Source organism: Tupaia chinensis, unplaced genomic scaffold, assembly GCF_000334495.1.
Source record: "Tupaia chinensis unplaced genomic scaffold, TupChi_1.0 Scaffold000424_1, whole genome shotgun sequence".
Classification (NCBI taxonomy): Eukaryota; Metazoa; Chordata; class Mammalia; order Scandentia; family Tupaiidae; genus Tupaia; species Tupaia belangeri.
The window spans coordinates 1,617,974-1,640,945 of record NW_006159929.1 but is presented as its reverse complement, the minus strand read 5'-3'; the positions used below and the strand labels follow the sequence as shown (position 1 = coordinate 1,640,945).

At 46.9% G+C, this 22,972-nt stretch overlaps 1 protein-coding gene and 1 long non-coding RNA gene across 2 annotated transcripts in view; one reads left to right on the top strand and one right to left on the bottom strand.

Moving 5' to 3' along the window:
• Positions 1–12,368, top strand: part of DLG5 (discs large MAGUK scaffold protein 5) — a gene marked incomplete at its 5' end in the record, with an annotated part of 144,348 nt that extends 131,980 nt beyond the window's left edge. The window contains 5 exon segments of the mRNA XM_014590273.1: positions 6,804–6,947; positions 7,187–7,314; positions 7,930–8,039; positions 8,694–8,803; positions 10,900–12,368. Of these exon segments, the coding sequence (XP_014445759.1) occupies positions 6,804–6,947; positions 7,187–7,314; positions 7,930–8,039; positions 8,694–8,803; positions 10,900–11,003 (596 nt within the window).
• Positions 12,346–21,146, bottom strand: LOC106735530 (uncharacterized). The gene is made up of 3 exons (XR_001370819.2): positions 21,038–21,146; positions 14,780–14,953; positions 12,346–13,015 (listed from the first exon to the last, which is right to left on the bottom strand). It is a non-coding gene; the product is annotated as an uncharacterized LOC106735530 (long non-coding RNA).
• Positions 21,147–22,972: the final 1,826 nt, after the last annotated feature.

Here is a 22,972-nt window from a genome sequence, read left to right as displayed (position 1 = left end):
TGACTCCCCCTGCCCCCATCACTCTTTTAGTGCCCAAGTTTAAGCCCCCTGCTCATTTTTCTTGCTGACACTAACTCTGGTATTTGGCATATGTTCAATGTGTGTGTTTGTATCTTTGAAAAATAACCAGTGGTCTATTTTTCCTTTTTGTTCTTCATAGTTTTTTTGCACTATATACAAGGGATCTTCAAAAGGTCATAGAGAACAAGTATTGTGAGAAAACCATGTATTGGTTTCAAATATTTTTTGCTACCAAAATAAATGTGTACTTTATAGCTCTAGTTTTCCATGGACTTTTTGAAATCCCCTCATATTTTGAAATTGTCATTAGGGGGCCCAATAGTTGGTATACTGGCTATGTCACTGACTCCCATGTAGTCGACCACAGTTCAAGTCCCGGACCCAGTGACTTAAACTCACACCAGGCTTGTGTGCATGCATGTCCAAAATCCCAAGAAGAGAATGGAGGAGAAGGGATTGGGGCATGGCCATCCCTCCTGGGGGGTGATTTCTCTCTCTCTGTCTCTCTTTCTGGCAAGAACATGCGTCCTATAGCAAAAACCTCTCCAAAATAAGAAAACAAATAAATAAAAAGAAATTGTCATTAGGTGCATACATCATTAGAGTTCATTATGTCTTTCTTTTTTTTTTCATTATGTCTTTCTTGATCTCCAGTAATGTTTCTTCCTTGATTGTTTGATGTTTTTGACACATAGTTTTCCTTTGGTTGGTATTTGTATGGTTCATCTCTTTCTATTGTAAGCTTTTCTGTAGCTTTATTCTAAGTGCAATATATGTACTTTATTATGAGTCTCTATTTACTTACTTATTGTAAGGAATGGGCCGACCACGTAAGAAAATAGAAATGTAGAGCCTTTATTGGGAACATTCCTGGGTGAGGTTCACTGGGGGAGAGAGAGGGCCAGAGAAGTTGCATCCTAGGGAAGGGTTTAGTGATTTTTATAAGGGTACGGAGATGGGGAGTGTCTTAGAGGTAGAAGTAGTTCATGTATGGTAATGGTTTAGCGGGAGAGCAGACTACTGTGCCACGTAGGGTCTGGTACTGTGTGCAGAGTAGAGCGCCGTGTGGGTTAGATCTGAGTGTAGTGCAGGTCCGATGACAGACTAGATCTGGGTTGTATTAGCTGACTGTGGCATGGCATGCAACCCCCACATCCAAGCTGCCCAGGCCTCTGACCCAGCATCCCGACTGTTTTGGTGTTATAGGGCACCATTCGATCATTAACGACTTGGGCGAAGAGGGGCAGTGGGGGGCCGGGGGCTAGGTGGGAACTTGTGTGTAGGGATGGAGGAGCATTTGGTTGACAGCTGCCTGGGAAACTTTTTGGATTTGGCTTTGGAGGAACCTGAGGAAACAGAGTGTAAGCATGAAGAGAAGGCAGATGAGAATTAGTGGTCCTAAAATGAGGACAATCCAGGTGATGAGGGTAGATTGCCACCAGTCTGGGGAAAGAGAAGTGGGCTGTTGGTGCTGGTGCCGTAGTTATTCGCTTAGATGGCTGAGAACATCGATGTTTTGTTCAACCAGCCCTGTCTCGTTAACACAGTAGCAACGTTCCTCCCTGAGGAACAGACAGGTGCCCCCTTTCTCTGCTGTTAGTAGGTCTAGGGTGCATCGGTTTTGAAGAGCTACCTGGGTGACTGAAGTGTTTTGTCACTGGAGGGAGGCCACAACCAGTTTAGAAATGTCCCAGACAACTGGGTTAACTTTTCAGGGGGAAGAGGAAAGGAGGGAGGGCCAGAGAGATTAGAGTCAATGGACGAGCAAATGAGAGGGAGGAGAAAATGAGTGGCAGGGGCTGCAGCCAGAAGATGGAGGGTAGCTCCCAATTAGTGAAGGAAGTCTCTGCCCAGGACAGGGACTGGGCATGTCAGCATAACTAGGAAGGAATGGGAGAAAGGTCGTCCATCTATATGGAGTCCAGGGTGGGTTTCCTAGTGGGCAGGAGGGTGTGCTGTCTATTCCCGTGACTGAGATCTGAGAAGGAAAAAGTGTCCCTCAATGGGAGGGCAGGACAGAGTAGGCAGCCCCCATGTCCACAAGAAAGGAGATGGACTTACCTGCTACCTGTAACATTACCCTGGGCTCAGCAAGGGTGATGGGGGTCTTTGAGTCCTGGCCTCCTCAGTCAGCAGCTAGCTTCAACAGCTCCAAAGAGGGGACCACCTGGCTGACTTGTCCCCCACGTGGAGGTGCCGGGAATGAGTCAGTCATTGGGCAGTCACTTCCCCAATGACCAGGCTGTTTGTACTTGGGGCATGGTTTGGTGGGCGGTCAAGGGCCTAGTGGCCCATGTTCCCACACTTGAAGCATGGTCCTGGGTGAACGGACTTAGGTGAGGAAGCCCCATTCTTGTGCCCCTGCAGGGCTGCTACCAGGGCCTGGGTTTGGAGTGCCACCTTGTGGTGAAGGCGGGCTTGGCGTTCAGCCTCAGCCGCTTCCTCCCAGGCATTGTAAACCTTAAATGCTATTTTCACCAGATTACAGACTGGGGTCTGAGGGCCATCCTCTGCCCGTTTAAGTTTCTTACGGGTATTAGGCGCTGACTGGGTAATAAAGTGAGACTCCAGAACTGTAGTCCCAGCTGGTGAAGCGGGATCTAATTGTGCATAAAGGGTTAAGGTCTCTGTAAGGCGATTGAGGAACACAGCTGGGTTTTCATCTGCCCCCTTGGGTGATTTTCCGGAGTTTGTCAAAACTGACAATTTTGTTAGAGACAATCTCTACATTCCAGCCAGGAGGCATTATATCATGTAGTCTTGTTTTTGGGGGGCCAGAGTTTCCTACCTGATAGTCTGAGGGAGGGGCAGTAATAGGAACAGCTGCTTGTCCGACTGGAAGAGTTGGGTTGACCAGGCGGGCTTGGTCAGCATGTTCTCAGGCTGCAGCCTGGACTCACTCTTTCTCATCCACAGTAAGGGTGGAGGACAGGATTACATAGCGGTCATGCCAAGTAAGATTATAAGCCTGACTAAGATAGCAGAACTCTTTGATAAAAGCCATGGGGTTAGCAGAGAAAGAATTGAGTCTTCTATTTGAGATCTTAGAGAGAGAAGGGAACGTGGCCCCTGACAATACCCTCTGTTCCCGCCACTTCCTGGAGAGGGCAGAGAAGTTAGAACTGGGGGAAGGGGTGGGAGAAGGGTGAGATTGTGAGCAGGTATGAACTAACTGGAGACAGGTGAGGAGGGGATGGGAGCAAAGGATATGGAGGAAGAGGAGGCAGCGGTGGTACAGCCAGGGGAATGGTGGTGAGGGGCTGGGATTGGCAGTGCCAAAGTGGTACTGGGGTATGGTGAGGGACTCAGGAGGAGCACCGGGAAGGAGGGGTGGTAAGAGTTTTGAGTGGTTTGTCTATAGGAGAGAGATCTGCCTCTAGGATAAGTTGGTCTTAGACTTTGGCGTTCTGGTTACAAGAAGGACTTGGGCAGTAGTGCAGGTGGTGTAGAGGGAGGGGCGGGAGCATAGGTCCCAAAAGGCTTGGACATATGGAACCTGCAGCCATTTGCCTACCCTTTGGCAGTAGTTATCCAAATCGGTGAGGGTATTCTAATTAAAAATTCCCTCAGGAGGCCTTTTGAACCCGTTATCCCAAGGGTATTGCGGCCAGGCCACAGTGGAGTAGAATAGCTGCTTGTGGTAGATATCCTCAGTGAGTTCGAATTTGGTGAGGTTACGGAGCAGACAGCCCAGGGGTATCTTTGGCTCGGTGATGGACCTGGTATTACCCATTGTGTCCGGGACTCAAGTGAGCAGAAAAGGGAGAGATGTCGCAAATCCCTTTTGCGCTCATGGAGTGGAGTGGAGGATGGGCAGGAGAGGATTGGGATGTCTCCACAATCACCTGAGCTCCAGGAGTCGGAGGGGACCCTGGCGCAGCCGCATTTTCAGACAGACAACCCAGAGGTTTGAGTCCCAGAGGAAACCACAGGCAGGTGGACTTACTGTCAGAGGCCAGGGCAGGTGGCTATTCGGCAGTTGGCAGGTCAGTTCCTGGTTCAGGGGAGGAGAATCCCTCACGGGGACTGCGGGACACAAAATTCCTCCTGGGTTTTGACACCAGATGTAAGAAATAGGATGACCACGCGAGAAAATAGGAATGTAGATCCTATATTGGGAACGCTCCCGGGCAAGGTTCTCTGGTCTGACACAGAGAGAAGGCCAGAGAAGTCGTGCCCTAGGGAGGGATTTAGCGATTTTTATAAGGGTATAGGAAGGGGGAGTGTCTTAGAGGTAGAAACAGTCCATGTATGGTAATGGTTTAGGGGGAGAGCAGACAACTGTGCCATGTAGGGTCTGGTGCCATGTGCAGTGTAGAACGCCGTGTGCTGCATCCGAGTTAGATCCAAGTGCAGTGCAGGTCTGCTGACAGACTAGATCCAGGTCACATTAGTTGACTGTGGCATGGCGTCCAACCCCTATAGCCAAGCTGCCAAGGCTTCTGGCCTAACACTTATTTTATTAGGTTTTTGCCATAGGTCATGTGCACTCACCAGAGAGACAGAGAGACAGAAAATAAGTCATCCCCTGGGGAGATGGCCACGCTATCCCTTCTCCATTCTTCTCTTGGGAATTTGGGCACACATGTACACGCGTCCTGCATGATCTTCAAGGTGTAGATCCCAGATTCACACTGCAGTCAGACGTTGAGAGTCCGGCACCTTAATCCCCGCATCACCTGCTGGCCCGTTATAAGTATCTCTTAAGCAACATGGAGTATTTTTTAACCTACTGTGGCAGTTCGTCTTTTATCAAAGTGTATGTATAGCAAAGTGCAGATACACTTACAGAAAAGTGAATAGCATGAGGTATTTTTACAGTCTGAACACACCCTGACCATCTTTTTGTTTAATCAAGAGTGTTACTGAACTCAAATCAGGTTTGCTCGCCCAAGTACTATGAAACCAAACTATAGGCATATGGTGTGATGAGGGCAAGTACAGCTCTATTGCAAAGCACAAAATAAAGGGAGAGGGCAGCTCATGCTGAAAAGACCCAGTCTCCCCAAGATGTTCCCCACATGAGTTTTCTTAAGGGCAAAATTGGGGGCAGAGGTCCCAGGCGCATGATCAGTTCAGTGATTGGTTCAAGAGGACCTGGTCATCTCATGGCTATTCTTGATTGGCAAGGCCTTAGATAATCAAATTTCTCTTCAGGTTTCTGGAGCCATTCAGCTTGGGGTCTTTGAGCTCATAGCTTACAGTTTCCAGCCTACAAAACATCTTACATATTGAAATCAAAATACTCTTTCCTTTAAGTGAGAGTCTTAGAGGTCAAATGGCCCTCACTCATGGTCCATGTTGTTTCATTATCATAACCAAAGTCTGAAGACTTCCCCTTACTCTGGGCCATTACAATGTAAATGGACCTTGTATTTCAAGAACCTTAGAAAATGCATTAGGGGGGGTCCTTGTTTGGTTTCAAGAGTATTTAACTCATTACATAAGATATGATGTACATTTACCATTTTTATTTGTTTTTTACTTATCTTACCTGTTCTGTGTTTCCTTGGCTCTTCCTTTTTTGTAACTTTGGATTAATCAAGTGTTTTTATGATTCTACTTCATTTTTATTACTTTTGTCTTTTAGTTTGCTATAGGGCATCTATGCTTGCAGGAGAGTGAGAGTGAGAGAGAGGAAAGAGAAAACACCGTGGGGGGTGGTCATGATATAATCCCTTCTTCACTCTCCTCTTGTGATTATAGGCACATGCAAATCCGGGATTCAAACTAGCTAGTTGGCCATATGTGATGAGCTGTCTTAACTCACCATGCCACTGGCGGCCCAACTTTCTGACTGGCTTTTAGACTGTCTTTTCCTGCCACTTTTTTGTTCTTCATTTGCTAGAGGGCATATGCAATCACTAGAGAGGGAGGGAGTGGGAGAGGAAGAAAGCACTCCCTGTGAGGAATGGGTATACACAGATACACACCTAGCATGTTTTTCAAGCTGCTGAGTCTAGTACTCAAACCGTGTTCTGATCAGCTGCCTTAATCACTTGGCCATGGGCTGACCCTCCTGCAAGGACTGTTGTGTTCATTCAGTGGACGTGCTGGTTTACTCATGTATCAGCTGGGATGGTGGCAGGACTGCTTTAACTGAGACTGAACAGCAGTGGTGTAAATGATGGCAGTTCATTTCTCTGACTCGGACAAGTCTGAGCTGGTGGCTGGTTCAGGGGAGATCACTCAGGGTCTGGGGATCACCCAGGGACCCTGGTCTCTAGTATCTTGGGATCTGCCATTGCCTCGGGGTAGTCCTCATCAACATCATCACAGCTGGTTCACAGCAGCTGCCCGGTTGCAGCTCACAGGCAGGGACAAGGATGTGGGAGCCTTATCTCCACCACCCGCCCAGTGGGCCTGGGTCCCATGAGCCTGCTTGCCTGCTGGGGTGGCTGTACCCGCCAGACCCCAAGGGCTGCATCCATAGAGAGCAGAGGATGGCAATTAGGAGCAGAGGAAGCAGGCCTGAGCCATGGAAGGAAGAACTGGAACAGAAGGAAATGCCGAAATGACTGGTTGATACCAGCAGCCTCTGGTGTGCGCAGTTGGTGGGGAGGGCACTCGCACTGGACTGACTCTAGGAGTGTGCACTGGTGTGCCTGGGACCTGTGACTTTCGATGCTAAGGCTGAGGGAGTCCCAGCAAATGGGAACGAGTCAGTCAGCCTCTCCGGTTCTGGATTTGAAGAAGAAAGGGGGGTGGGCTACCTGGGGGGAATGGGATCAGGGAACAGGGGTCTCTGCCCTCCTGTGACGCTGCTGTGCTCTGTCCCTCAGAGACAGTGAGCCTGGCCTATCAGCGGGTCCAGAAGGTGGACTGTACCTCTCTGAGGCCAGTCCTGGTTCTGGGCCCCTTGCTGGACGTGGTGAAGGAGATGCTGGTGAACGAGGCACCCGGCAAGTTCTGCAGGTGCCCCCTCGGTAAGTGTGTGTTTGTCACTGTGACCCTGTCCACCTGCCTCCCCTGGGTGGTGGGTGGCTGCACCAGGATTAGCCCCATGGTGTTTCCAAGCCTCCGGGCCCTGCTCCTTCTCTGGAAGAGAGGGCAGTAGGACCCGGTTCCTGACGCTGCTGTGCAGATGTTCTTCCCATACTTCTTGAGCGCTGGGCAGGGCCCCGGGATGTCCTGATTCCCTGATTCCCGTGCCTGTGCTTTGCAGAGGTGATGAAGGCCTCCCAACAGGCCATTGAGCGGGGTGTCAAAGACTGCCTGTTTGTTGACTATAAACGGAGGAGTGGCCATTTTGATGTGACCACGGTGGCTTCAATCAAGGAGATAACAGAAAAGGTACCTTTGTCTTTACCATGAGAGCTGAGCTCTTGTATGAGCACTGTATTAGACTCCCCGTGTGCAAGTCGGGGCCCCTTTGCCTGGTTCTCGTCCTCCTGTGCACTCAGCTGTGTGGGGCTGGTTTGAGTACACCTGCTCCTGGGTCTCCCTTCCTCGCTACTATGTGCTTTTGCTTTCAGAGGAGTCACCCTGTGTGTGTGCACTGCCTCTCTCTCTCTCAGAAGATCCAGAGAGAGATTGGAACTGGGGAGGGGGTCTCTCAAGGGGTATCCCAAGGTGGGGTGTTTGAATGCATGTACTGAACTTGTGTGTGTGTGCGTCCACGTGCACCTTAGTCTGGAGAGGGGCGCACTTTCTGTCAAGGTCCTGCTACTGAAAGCATGGCTCAGGCTCAGTCGCAGCCTCAGGCGCGGGCTCATCACGAGTCGTCTTCCTCAAAGACTGGCCTGCAGCCTTGTTGGTGGGGAGCTTTGTGTGTTCACTGGTGGGGTGAGGTGGAAACTGGAAGATGGGAGTGTGGGACCGTCTAGTGGCAGAAGAGCTGGTGGCTCCTCAGGAGGGCTGGTCCCTCTTTTCCCTCCAGTGCTCACTCTGCACCCCCCTCCCCCCCAGAACCGGCACTGCCTCCTGGACATCGCCCCCCACGCCATCGAGCGGCTGCACCACATGCACATCTACCCCATCGTCATCTTCATCCACTACAAGAGTGCCAAGCACATCAAGTAGGTGCCTGGCTCCCTGGGGCTCTGCTTCACCTGGGCTGGTGGCATTTAGGGGTGCGGGGGTGCAAGAATCAGAGGTGATTGTGGGCCATGAAATAGAGCATATAGAAAACAACCCTCCCCTCTCTAGCCCCTGTCCTCCATTCACATGCTGTGTTAACTAAGCAGAGCCCCTCCTCGCCTGCCGCCCTTTTCCTCGTGGGCTGCTGCAGATCCTTGAGTGCGGCCACGTTTGTCCACATAACTCCCTAACCGCCCCCACCCCCTGCTCTCTATATGATGCTCACCTGTTCAGGTCTTGCTCAGCCACCAGCCGGCTCGTCTCCCATGAGCTTTTGCCTTCACCAAGCTTCAGTTTCTGCACTGGCTGGGCTACTTGCTGCCCAAAGCCCCACAATATTTTGCCTTTCTGAGCTCCCAAGCTTCTGGTGTCTGTGCTCTATGTGCACGTTGGGGTACTCACCTGCCCCCTCTACCCAGAGCTCCCCTAAGGGAGCCTAAGGGCTGTTGCTGTGCTCAAGTGGCCACACGGGGCCTTCCACCACAACCTGCCACCCCTGCCTTAATGGAGGTTCCTATCGCCTTGGACCGAGAAGGAAAGAGGAGGGCTCGAGCAGGCTTGAGACTCAGTCTTCCTCCCTACTATCCCATCAGGGAACAGAGAGACCCCATCTACCTGAGGGACAAGGTGACTCAGAGGCATTCCAAAGAGCAGTTTGAGACAGCTCAGAAGATTGAGCAGGAGTACAGCAGGTACTTCACAGGTATGTATGCTGGGCCCAGAGATGGGGGCAGGTAGCTCTTAGCAGCGGCAGCAACCCACACTTCCTGGATGCTGTGATTGCTTTTGGGGGCCCTTTCATTACAGGGGAGAATCTCCGACCATGGCCCCAGTCAGCATCAGGATTGGTAAGGTTGAAACATCAGGCTCACTGCTCTTGGTGGCCTCAGGTCATGGTCTGTTTTCACATGTGCAGTGGTGGATCTGTCTACAGCACAGATGCCATGTGGCCACTGTAGCGTCCCCGGACACGGGAACCAGAGAGGCCCTTGTGGGCTGGCAGTGGCTGTGGCTAGCTATCCACAGCACCTTCCAGGGCCAGTTTTGCCATGGAGTTTGGTGAAGAAAGGCTGCACCTTTACCATCTCTCATCTTTTCTCCAAATAAAACAAACTCAACCATGTGGCTTCAGTTTCCCTGCTGCTCTTTCACCTTCTGGCTTTCAGCCTCTTCAGGACAATCAGCCATTTGTAGAGGGTTAGCATTGTGGTCACAGAGAGGAGGGGGCAGGGATTTTAATCACATTGTGGAGGCTGCTGTGATCCAGGTGAATGCTTCTTTGTGCCTGTGTGTTCATGTGTGTATGTGTATGTGTGTGTGTGTGTGTGTGTGTGTGTAGGAGTGTGGCGTAATCCAAGTCATGCTTCCAGAGCTGCTCCCTCTGGCTGCCAGGTGGAGAACAGATGGTGCCGGGAGCAGAGTCTGTGGCTGGTGGTGGCCGAGACCAACGCCATAGCCAGAGAGGTGCTGAAAGAGCTCCAGAAATAGTGAATACTGATGTGCGAAGGAGTGGGACACTGCCTATGTGAGGATGGGGAGATACAAGAAATAATAAAGACATCACACCCACACTCCTGTGTCAGCACAAGGATTGCTCACACGCCTAATTCACGTGCTCAAGCAGAAGTGTGTCAGGCTTTCTCAGCATTTTCCTTTGCGGAAGAATGATGAAAAGTCAGTATTCCCTGAAATAGTAAGGAATACTCTACACTCAAGGCTGGAAGCTTGTCAGTTTGTGTGTCTTCCTTCTGTTAAAAAAAGGTTCTTCCCGACTGTAGATAGATTTTCCACTCTCATTTTCTTCCAGAAGACTCCACATGGCAGTTCCGTGCTCTCAGGCTTCCATAGGTTCAGGAAGGGAAAGAACGTTGGCTCTGTGAGCCATTGCACCAGACAGGCGCCCTGCTCATAGCAGCGCCGTCCCCGAGGCTGTGCTAGGAGCTCCTGGTGTCTCTTGCTCTCATCGCGTTCTCTGATGGGTGCGTCACTACCTGCGGAAGGGCCATTTGCTGCTGTCTTCAGATGTGTATGTGTGTGTGTGTGTGTGTGTGTGTGTAGGAGTGTGCGTCCCTGTGTGTGCTTTAGTTTTCAATATTTTATCCAAAGACATTAACAATTCCTAGTGAAGTAAAATTGAAAAACTCCTGAAGTTAGAAAAGATTTTGGGGGTTAGATTTAAAAGACAAAACCCTACGATATCATTTCTATAGTGGTTTCCAAATGTTCACTGTGCATTTCTAATCGTGTGCTGCTACCCCAGGGGAGCCATCTGTTGGCGGTGCTGTGCTGCAGAGCACACATGGAGTAGCCTGGTCTCGTGTGCATAGACCCGGGTCTTGTATACCTGTGGGGCAGATGGTGCTGAGGCTGATTTGGAAAAAAAAAGAGTTTCCGTCTGTGCCGGGACACTCTTCTTGGCCTCGGGATACCTGCTTCCTTAAACACCTCATTTCCTATAGAATCCTGCTGCTTATTGGACCATCAAGACATGCTCTCCCACTCTGATGTGTGGGGACACACCCTGTCCCCGCCAAGTGCAAAGTAGGCAAACCTAACTCAGGGTGTGATTACAGTGGGCTGAGCCATTTATATGTGAGTGGTCAGCTCACCAGGTACAGTCTTCTCTTTCTCTCTATTTCTTGCTCATAGAGAGAATCAGGGAGGTTGGGTCAGGAGTTCAAAGTAGCTCAGCAGACAACCATCCAGGAGGAAGAGTGCAGGCCGTGCTGACTTGCCTTAGACCTGGGCCTTACTTGGAGCTGGATGACATGTGTGTTTGTCTGGGGGACTCTTTTGCAGGGGTCATCCAGGGAGGAGCCCTGTCAAGCATTTGCACTCAGATCTTGACAATGGTCAATCAAGAACAAAGTAAAGTCCTGTGGATTCCAGCCTGCCCACTCTAGGAGAACACCATGCTGTGGACTGGCCATGGCTGCCCACCAGCATGGAGACCTGGTCAGCTCTTTTCTAGCGACTGAAAAATAGAGGCCTGTCTGTATACAAACACGCAGGGGAAGGATCCCGGACCAGGACTCCAAAAGCACCTCCTCAAAGACAGAGGGCCCTGGCTGCACAGGATCTGGGCCCGGGCCAGCAGACTCTGCCCCTCTCACACGTGTGCTTTACAACAGAACAGCAAACACAGAAGACTTTTGACAGAGGGGCTCAGCACCCACCTTTCTTTAGCCAGCCGATCAGAGATGCTGCAAAGAGAACCTTTCAGATCACAAGTTTACAAGCCTTTTCTAAGTATTTGGTTGTTTATGTTTACTTGAACGGCTCCATGTTGTCGGTGCCCAGCCCCTCCTTCCCCCGGCCACCCCCTTGTTGCTTTGGTGTTGATTTTGTCCCTATCTTTGGCAAGATGACCCTGGAACTTCGTGGCAGGCTTTGCTTTGGGAGGTTCTTGTCAGTGGGACCAGAGCTTTGACAGACTTCCTGCTCCTCGGTGGCACCTCTCCTGGAAGGACCTCATGACTGCAGGTGCTCAGACCGCCGGTGGTGGCAGAACCAGTGCCTTGTGGGGCCCACTTGCTGGTTGACAGTGTTTTTCTCCTGCACGGGGGAAGGCGACTTTGGCATTCTTACAAACTTCCCTCGGCCTTTCTCATTCCTGCCTTCCACAGCCGTGTCTTCTCCATCTGCATTTATTATTTAAGCATCATGTCTGGTCCATGGGAGCACCTTGGGCTCACGACGACACCGTTGGTTCCCGGCAGGGTTAAGCTAGGCTGATGCATGCCGCTGGGTTCTCTAGGTTCTGCCAATCACGACAGCCTTTATCAAGTGCAATGTTTGCAGGGTAATTCTTAAACTTTATGGAACGTGGCAGGTGCACCAGTTCTTTTGGATATGAAAACATTCATGTTTCAGACTGAATTAAGTACTTTTAGGAGAAATATCAATGGTTAGTGTTGTCACTATCACCAGTCTAAAAAGAAAAACCAGGACCTTTTTCATCTTGGTTACAGCACTCATGGCATGAACCTTACTCCATAAGGACGTCTCCATTGGGGGGGTTTTGTTGTTGCTCTTCTGATGCCGGAGATGTCTGGCTGAAGATTTGACGTGGTTTCTCCTTAAACTGTGTGTCCTGTTAATAGTAGGTACTGTACTGGGCTCCCTGTAAGTGTCATTGGGGTAGGACCTGTATTTTAGTACTGTTCCTGACATTTCATTTTATTAGCCAGAAATCTCTGATTTCATTTTATTCTTTGTAATTCTAGACACTAGATTGTAGTTTAGCCATTACTGACTTTTTTTTTTTTTAAAAAAAAAGGGATATATTTTCTTGCACAGTTGTTCAAAAAAGAGACACGTTTCAGTCCTCAATGCTGTCCTTTGTTTTACAGGTACAAGTTTTCTAGCTCAGACAACTAAGAAAAACTGTAGTCTTCTTGAGGCATTACTCGCATACCCTGGGGCGGGTGGCTGTTTTTCTAAGTTGTGGACAGAGTTGGACCGCGATGGTACAGTGTGCACAGACAGGTACTGATCTGACTGGGATTTTCTGTACTAAAATGTTACTTTGTATCAAAAGTTAAGCAGACTTTAGTACAACAAATAAAGGTCAATTTCTGTAACATACTGTGTGTGGAGACGCCTGATTTCACTAGTTTCCCTCCCCTCGGCACACTCCCTCGGCCTGCACATATTCCTCAGCCCGACACCTTTCCTCCTCTGCAGCCTGGCATCCCGATTAGCTGACTGATTGTTTCCAGTGCTTGTGATGATCAGGGGTCCCTGTCACCTGTCACATCAGCCTCTCTTGGGCGCCCTCCTGTCCTTCCCATCTGTCCGTCTGTCCTCTATCCATTGTTGCATGGGGTGGTGGCTGCAGCCAGGCAGCTGATCTGTCTGAGACGCAGATCCTGAGCTCAGGTCCTCGCATTCTGGTCTTCAGGTTTGAGCTGGGCTACAGAAAACAGAAAGGAGTGAGCTCAGTGCTGTGGGGATCTCGAATGTTCTCATTCAGGGCCCTATCTGAGGTTCTGGTGAGTGAGCTCCACCTGGTCTGGGGCCTGCATTGTGGTGCCTTACAGCATCGTACTATGAAATCACCTGCCCTCACACCATGAGGTCACCCAGCCTCACACTGTGAGGTCAACCCAGCATCACACTGAGGTTACCCGATGTCCCATTTAGTTCACCCTATGTCGCACTGTGAGGTCATCTGGTATCCCACTGAGATCACCCAGCATTGCACTGTGTGACCATTCAGTGTCACACAATGAGGTCACCCAGCCTCACACTAATAGCACCCAGCATCGTACTGTCAGGTCACCCAATGTCTGGCTAAGATCATCCAGTATCCCACTGTGTGTCACACTGCAAGGTCACCTGGCATCCCACTATGAGGTCACTAGTGTCACACTGTGAAGTCAGCTGGCATTCCCACTGAGATTACCCAGCGTCACACTGTGAGGTCACCTGGCATCTCACTGAGGTTACCCAGCATCACACTGGGTTCACCTGTACTATTATGCACTTTTTTCCCAACTGAGAAGTAGACATATAGAAGAGCATGGGCACTATATAAATGTGTAGTTTAATTAGTAAAATGGATGATGCGTACATCTCGAAGGAACAAGACACTACCACTACCTTGAAGCCTTGTATGCTCCACTCACTTGAATTCTTTATCTCCTCTACTGAAGTAAGCATGGCCTGACTGGTAGTTTAATAACTTCCCTGCTTTTCTATACAGTTTCACTCCCAGTGGAAGTTATCTTCAAACAATATATTGTCCAGTTTTGACAACATTGGACATCAAGTGCACACTTAGCTCTGTGGGGAAAAGCATCGTGTTGCCACTCTTAAATGAAGTCCTCTGGGTCAGAGTGGACCTCAGCTTCCCACGGGATTTTCAAGAATTTACTTTGAAGAAGTGTCCCTGTTCACTACCATATTGCTAACAGAAATACTTGAGATTGGATAATGTGTAAAGAAGAGAGGTCTATTTGACTCACAGTTCTGGTGACTAGAAAGCCGAAAGGCGTGGGCTGGCAGCAGGCCAGCCTACATCACTACATGGCCAGTAGAAGCAGAGGGGATGGTGGGTGTGTGCAGAGAGAGGCACATGGGACAGTCTGTCTTTCTTAATAAGAACCTGCTCTCATGAGAACCAACTCCTTCTTATGAGAGCTAAAACTCAGTGGGTCTCACCAGGCAGCATTCATTCTTTCATGAGGATGATACCTCTATGGTTCAATTGGTGCCCATAGGCTTCACCTCAAATGTCTCACCATCCCCGAGCACCATTACACCGGGGACAAAATTCCAAAACATTAACTTTGGGGGGACGCATCATTATCCAATCTTGATAGCAAGATGTCAGTGAGCAAGGGTTTGAACAAGTCCCAGGAATAACAGGGCCATGGCAGTCAGGGCCCATGGCAGTCAGGGCCCATGGCAATACTATCCACAGCCAGGTCTCGATTGGCAGAAATATGGTTAGAGGACATGGGCTGTTATGCCCATGAACACTCAACCATAACTACCCTCTTGATTTCAGGGTAAGTGAAAGCTGGACACGTCTGTGGGATGAAGCGACCCTCTAGCTGATCTGAAGAGCAGGCAGTTCATCCATGCATGTTAAGATAAGCATGATAGAAATAGTTTGGGCCAAGGTCACCTTGACATTCAGCCCTTGCCTAAGCTCCATGAAATACACCAGTACCTTGGTGCTGATGGCTTCCCACATTTCTATCTTGAGTTCCTGCTCCAAACCAGACTTGTTACTTTGTAAGTCTGATGCCAGCTTTCATGTTGGTTCCTCTGTTTTTTTTTTTTTTCCTGAGTTTTCTTCATTTGATTTTTCTTTCCTTCTCTCCATTGACAGATCTCCTGTTTTCTATGAAGAAATGTAAGGAGAATGGGTTAACCCCACATCTGAGTTTTTATTTTCTCCCCAGGAAGGTGATTAGGTTTACCTTTCCCTAGTATCATTGTGCCCGGCCTATTGCAAAAACTACTGGAGTGCTGGAGGATTGGATCATTGGATCATCTCTCTCTCTTACTGCTTTTTAGAAAACATCTGGATTAAGTAAAAAAAAAAAAAAGCAGCAAAGTTTGATTTCATCCTTGTGTATGGATGAGTATATCCAGGTTAGGAGGCCTGGGAATAGACACAGAGACCCTGAGGGCCAAAAGAACAACATCCATATAAACAACTGCCCGTTACTTCTCACTTCTCCTTTTTGGAGTGTCAGTTACCCACATGTTCAATACCCTGGACTGCACTCTTTTCTGATCTTTCGGCATCTTTGTGTCATTTTGCTCTTCTTTCATGCAGATTTGCTCAGTTTTTGTTGTATCCTTCAATCCCCTGCTATGAGTTTTTCAGTTTAGCTGATAGGGTTTTAATTCTCACAGACCCTTTAACAGCATCCTATACGTGTTTCATGGGCATAATATCATTTCTTATCTGAGAATAGTATAGACTTTTATTTTCAGCCCACATAAGTCTAGCTCCTCTACATGTCTTATGTTTTTCTTTGTATTTTTGTCTTGGTCTCAGTCCTGTACCTTTAGACATTATTTAACCTCAGGTATCTGGGTGTCTGTTAGTCATTAAGCATGGGTAATTTGAAATTCCAGAATAAATGAGTAAGTGAGTAGTCTGAGTTTCTCTGTTGGGTGGTCTGGCTGGGCTCATTGGGGAATCTCAGTGACAGTCTGTACAAGCCTTTCTTCAGGAAGTTATCAGATTCTCCAAAGGAACTCTTTCTCTTTTGAGTAGAGGGTCAACCTGACCCATTAGGGGAAGAAGGCTGGGCTCTTTGCATTCAGTGTTCAATATGGCAGCACGTTCTCACTTCATCCTTTTGTTTTTTCACTGTAGTGCCAATTCTCAGCTCTGTGGCATTGTCCCCTAGTCCAGAAATCTTCACACACTCTAGGGAATAAATCTCCTGACTTCTGCTGAATTGAAGAAATGGCCATACCCCTGTCTCCTAGCTTGTCATCTAGGAATCTTTTTTGTTTGTTTGTTTTTCCACCCAGCTTTCACCCATTTCACATTTAAAGCATCCGCTATACTCCAAGTCATAGAGTTATCAGTGTTAGCCTGCATATAATAAGGTTCTTAGTATGTTTCTCGGCTGATTTTGGATTTGGCATTTTCAGGTCTGTTGAGTAATTTGCTACTGGTCTGTCTGCTTTTTTTGCTTCTTAAATGATTTTGTGGTTGCCTCTCTGCCTTTGCCATATTTCTAGTTATGTCTTTATAAGATAAATCTTTTTATTACATTCGCTGTTTTACGATGTGGTTTAAAGAGAGTAAAAGTAACCCAGAAATGAGGTTTTTACCTTTGTGTGTTCCTTTGTACGATTCTGAAGGCAAAGCATGGCCACCTAGAGGTGGAAGTGGTCCTGCAAAGCAAAAGCAGACCTTTGGGCAAGGGTCATGGCCACAGGTTTTCAGATACACAGACATTCTGCCTTTTGCCTCTCTGGAGGCCCAGAGAATGCTAACATCATCTTATGCTGAGAGTATTAAGAGAAAGTTAGCTGAAACTTTAGCAGGAAAATGCCCAGGAAGGCTTCACCACGGAGTCCGTCTCCACCACAGCAATACTTCTGCTCATTCCTCTCATCAAACAGGGACACTTGTGAGAGAGTTTCAATGGGAAACATTAGACATCCACTTTACAGTCTTGATTTGGTTCCTTCTGACTTTTTTCCTAATTAAAAAAAAAAATCTTTAAAGGATACCTATTTTTCTTCAGCTGAGGTAACAAAGGTTGCATTGATGTGTTTAAATTCCCAGAACCCTCAGTTCGTTAAGAATGGACTAAGTTGGCTGGTATCATTGCTAATAAAAGTCTTAACCTGGATGGCACTTATGTTGAGAGATAAAGTATTATAGATACATATAATAAATCTATGTATACACATAGATTTTTATCTTCCAATTCTACTTTTTCCACAGACTTTTTCAAGTTCTCTTGTACAAGTTTATTTTGGTGCAAACAGTTTTCAAAAATCTATGTACAGGCTTTTCATAATATGCACTTTCCCTGAACTGTTTTGAAGATCTCTATTACTAAAGCCATGTGTCATTTCCTGCCACAATTCTTCAAACAAATGCTTCAGGATCTTGCTCCTAATTCATTTAAAATTTCTATTGGAAAAAAAAATTTTTCCATTGAAAGCTGTGTTTGTCTGTAGCTGATCTGGACTCAACAGTTTGACACACATCAAGCAGAAAGTTTAATTTTTCAGTCAGGATTATATAAGTTGAACCAACTGAGTTCCTTATTTCTTTTATGAATAATTATCAGCGCTATTCACTTAGGGCACCAACAAGATTAATTTTTTTCTTGCAAATTGATATGGATGGTCTGCCCCCTTGTGTAGCATTTTCAGCTTCATTTCATCCTTAGAACCTGCAATCCATTTGTAAATGGTCAATTTCTTTGGGGACTTGTCTTATTCTTTTCATAAAGCATCAATTATTTCACCATTCTTCCACTCATGCTTCACCATAAAATTAAAGTTTGTTCCAGTTTCAATTTTAGCAGAATTCACATTGCTCTGACAGAAGCTCTTTTGAAACTGATGTCTTATCTTAGACCTCAAACTAGATCTTGTTCAGACATGTTAGAAAAAGTTAGTGCAGGTTAATTTTGGTGCAGAAATTTTGAAATCCATGTATAGTTGTATTTTTTTATTATTATTAATTTGCTATAGGGCATGTGTGCTCACCAGAGAGAGAGAGAGAAAATAAGAAAGCAAGCTGCCACGTCTAGGACTCAAACCAGTCAGCCATGCGAGTTTAGGACCTTACCACCACGCCACCTGCTGGCCCCTTTGCATAGTTTTTTTCACAGTATGTATTTTCTGCAAACTATTTGAAGTTCCATCGTGTATTATATATGTGTGTTACAAGAAATTGTTTGATATGGTTGTAAGTACTGCCTAATCTAGTCCAAAATCCATAGGACTGGTAGTTAAGACAGGAAGATCATGGGTACAGAACAGCCAGGAAGGGCAGAGCTTGAGTAGAGTGAAGCTTTGTAGGTACGGCAAAAGCTGCTGTCCACAGGTGGGATTTCTTCTCTTTTTCAAGGAATCTTTTTTTTTTTTTTTTTTTTTTTTTTTTTGAGAGGTTTTCGCTAAAGGGCGCGTGCGCTCGCCAGACAGGCAGAGAGAGACAGAGAGACAGAAAGCGAGAAATCACCCCCCAGAGGGGATGGTCACGCCGCAATCCCTTCTCCTCCATTCTCCTCTCGGGATCTTGGGCACGCACGCACACGCGCCCGGCGTGAGTTTTAAGCCACCGGGTCCGGGACGCGAACTGCGGTCGACTACGTGAGAATCCAGCGACATAGCCATTACGCTAACTGCTGGTTCCCTATTTTTCCCGGAATCTTCAGCCTTCAAGGCTTTCCAACTGATTGAATCAGGCTTGCCAAAATAAACCAGGACATGACATTAATATCAACTATAACTTCAGTCATATGTACAAAATACCTTGTTACACAGCAACATTTAAGTGTTTAATTGAGTAACCGGGGACTAGTACTGAACCAATAACTTAACAACCAATAACTTAACTAAACCAGTTTCCAAAATCTGGGCATTTGGATTAAATACCTAAGCTCTTTCCTTATACCATGGTACAAGCAAAACTTGTCTTTATTTTAGAATTGTCTTTTGGCTTCTCACAGATGCTACTTGCTCTGAGGAAGGAAACCCTCTAACCTATTACTTTTTTGTTTAAGGTTGCTACAAGGTGTGTGCTTGCCAGGGCTAGGGGCTGGGTGGGTGGGATGAAATGTGAGAAAGCAGCTCCCCAGGGGAGATGGCTACTCTCCAACCACTCTCCATTCACCTCTCAGGATTTTGAGCACACCCACACACACACCTGCCATGTTTTTGAAGCCACCATATCCAGGATTCAAACTGCATAGTCAGCCATGAGGGATCCAGACACCTTAACTGCCGTGATGTCAGCTGGCGCCCATCTAAACTATTTTCATCTATTCTTTTATTTTTTTTTTTTTGGAGAGATTTTCACTGTAGGGCGCGTGCGCTCGCCAGACAGACAGAGAGAGACATAGAGACAGAAAGAGAGAAATCACCCCCAGGGGGGATGGTCACGCCACAATCCCTTCTCCTCCATTCTCCTCTCGGGATCTTGGGCACGCACGCACACGCGCCCGGCGTGAGTTTTAAGCCACCGGGTCCGGGACACGAACCACGGTCGACTACGTGGGAGTCCAGCGACATAGCCATTACGCTAACTGCTGGTTCCCTCTACTCTTATTTTAAGTCAGTTCAAGATGGACAGAGGTGCTGAGAATAAAGCGAACATGCTAATAGGAAGTGGGCATTTCAGCACACTGTGCCCACCTGCAGGCTGGAGGGCTCTGTGGGGTCAGCACCTATGTTAGCACATGCTGGGTGTGCAGCTAGCATCTGGGGTACATTTTAGAACATAGAGTAAATAAGAACAGAAATAAAAGCTATTTCAAGTCCAACAATGTGTGCCGGTGGTTCTTCACGGAGATAATAAAAACGATAAATTCAAGTAACAGAACCTTTTTCTGAAACTATAATAATGGCTCTTTTTTTTGACTCATATCTCATTTTGATTAAGTTATCTGCTAATAGAATGAAAATTATACACAACCTTTGCATTTTACAAGTTTACATTTTTCTTGTTTTAACATTTTTTGTATTTGCCTTAAATATTTGTTAAGATACTTGTAATTTATAAATAATTCCTTTTGTTCTTAAAAAAAATTGCATTTTTCCTCCCAATATACTAGATGATCTGTTATTGCTGAGGGCAACAGTGGTCTGGATTAAGCAGGCTGACTCTCTGAGGCTGCTGCTTGAGGTAATTTTTCATTTGCGGTGAGTACAATTGTTTGTTTAAAATAAAAAAATCTCAGTTGAATCTGAAAGGTGTGTGTCTATGGACATATCCTTAAAGATCAGAAAGCAGATTCCCATTTTAAGACAAAGCCAGGTTAATTGGCCCTCAAAAAATGGAAGGGTGGAAGCAATCAAAATGTCAGTAAACCCCAAAGAACACAGCAAAGTATCCCTTTGGGAGAACATCTCTGGATCCTTCGCTCCAGTTTCCTCAGCAGTTGAAGGAGCCTGAAGATAATACTGGCCTTTATGCCAAAGCAGTGCTCGATCCTAACTATTGCTGGTCCTTCAATCCTGTAATGCTGGGCTTGATTTTCTATGTGGTCTAATAGACAGATTGTATAATACTCCAAAGGCTGCTGATGTTAGCAAGAGGTCACGGTTAGTGCCATTCAGTCAATGTCTGGAAAGTGTCCACTCTGCACAGCTTAGGCTGAGCTGACTGTGAATGAAGCTGTGCGAGTATATAAGTATACTCCGGACACACTCTTTGGCATGGTTGTTGGACCCCAGAGAAGATAATTGCCAGTTCTGAGTAGGTTCAAAGATATCATTTAAGGCCTTTAATGTGTCCAATGCAAGCGAGAACTGACGGACTCAGAGAGTCTCTTGATCACTTAGAACTCTGCCTCAACTTTTGACTGGGTGAGTGTGCAGCCTTGGTTTGAACCTGTCATATGGGCACATTATGGCATCATCCTAATCCCCGAGGATGGATCTAGCTGAGGAGGTTAAATGGTGGCCATACCTGCCAACACAACAGTTAACACAGTTGAGGGGTACCCAGACCAATTATGGATGGAACGAATGTGGTCTTCGCAGGGAAGGCAGAGATTCAGCCATTCCTGGCTGCAGTAAAAGAGGTTAAGAAGGCCCTTGGGAGCTTTTACATGTACTCGGGTGCCCTGTAGGGATTGAACTTTCATCCAGAATGTTTCCTAGTCATTCCATAGCAGCCAATTGTCAGAACAAGCATACATCATGCTTTACAGGGGTCGAAGCCCTGGTAAGGGTACCAGGAACTGCAGTCATGACACCAATTCTTACTTACCATTGTGTCAGCTTTCAGGGTCAAACATGTGGGCTACCATGTGGCGATAACTCCTAGAATATAGTCAGTGCTCTCCAGCTTATGGAGTTAGTTCGTTATGACAGCTGAACCAATCTAAAGGGGAAGAAATACAGGGCTGAAGAAAAGCCAGAGACCCATAGTGGGGTTGGTACATGTCCCTGTGTGAGTAAGCACATCACCTGTGGAAAGTGTTGATAGAAAAGATTTCTCAGATTCCTTATTGTGGCTTCAGGACAAGATACAGGCTTAACTTGATTGCATGAAAGAATAGCACAAGTCATACATGATTAATGGTTTGGGGCAAGGGACGATTTAGGATTGCAGTAGGTGGGACTGAAAGAGCCTCTTTGGCTTAAAAGACCTCTCTCTCTCTGGAGAATTTAGTCATCCGTTCTTCCAGTAGAGTTTTTGTTCTGTTTCATTTTCTTCTTCCCTCCATAAATAGAAAAGAAATCAAAATGTATACACAGGAGATGGCTCGTCACATTCCCATTCCTCCCTTCTCTCAGAAGAATAACATCTTTTTTTTAATCTGCCAGAAGGCACATGTACTCACTGGAGAGGAGAGGAGGAGGTGGAGGAGGAGGACGGGGGAGAGAGAGAGAGAGAGAGAGAGAGGTAGAGGTAAAGCACCTCTCGTAGGGCATGGTCACACTACCATTCTTTCCCCATTTCTCTCCTTGCAGAATTTTGAAAATGTACACGGAGGTGCCCAGTATGTGTTTCAAGCCACCAGTTCTGGCTTGAACCATGCAGTTGACCATATAGGATCCAGACATTTTAATGACCACACTACAGGCTGACCCAAGATAACACTTTAATTTCTTTGTTTTCACTGCTTCTTTATGTGGATACCCACTAAATCAAATAGAATTTCTGTCACTTATTCTCACATAGAATATAACGTACACGGCATCCTGTATCTTTTTCTACTTTACCTCTTTAATTGCCAGAAGGCGTGTGTGCTCACTAGAGAGAAAGAGAGAGAAGAGAGGGAAAAGAAGGAAAGGAAAGGAAAAAGAAGAGAAGAGAAAAGAGCACCCTCCATATGGGGCATGGTCACACTGCAATCCCATTTCCATTACTCCATACCATTGGGATTGTGGGCATGCACACACACACGCCCAGTGTGTTTTTCAAGCCATGGGATCCAAACCATGGTCAACTGTGTGGGATCTGGCTCCCTATGCACTGCACTTAACCACTGCACCATGGAGTCAACCCTAGTATTTAGCATCTTAATTCTTTCCCCCTCACATAACACAATGCAGATATAGTGACTATTGCAGTTACTACTCTGCTTGCAAAAGTTGCTGTAAGATTTGAGACTGAAGATTCGTAGAGCCACAAGCATATAGCCTAAAGGCAAGAAAGTCCAAGTCCAAGTCTAGTGGGCTCAGAAGCTTTAAGGTCACCACATGAGAGCCTGTTTTTCTGGCAAAATAAGTACTAATAAAATGCTAACTAGCCCCTCAGAGAGAAAGGCCAGACAAGATTGGTATGGATATGTGTGTGTGTGTGTGTGTGTGTGTGTGTGTGTGTATGTGCAGAGGAAGTAGACAACCCTGGGACCATGTCAGCTATTAGCATTGTGTGTGTGTGTGTGTTTGTGTTTGTGTCTTGGCCGATGAGAACAGAGAAAGTGGTTTAAATAAAAAGAAAGTCTAAAGATATTTTAAATAGAGTCAGACTTGAAGCCCTGTTTTGTGCCCACATTGTGAGGTTGAGATAAGGGAAGACTCAGCCCCTACTTTAGGATGTCTGTGCATAGAACAGCAAGTGAATACCCTAGGGTTACTGGAGCTGGAGATTTTTTGCTAGAATTAAAGGAGAAGTGTCCATATGGCCACGAAGGGGGAGCTCAGAGGAAAGGACACCAGGCTTTAAGAGCTATTTCCCTGGAAATGAGGGAAA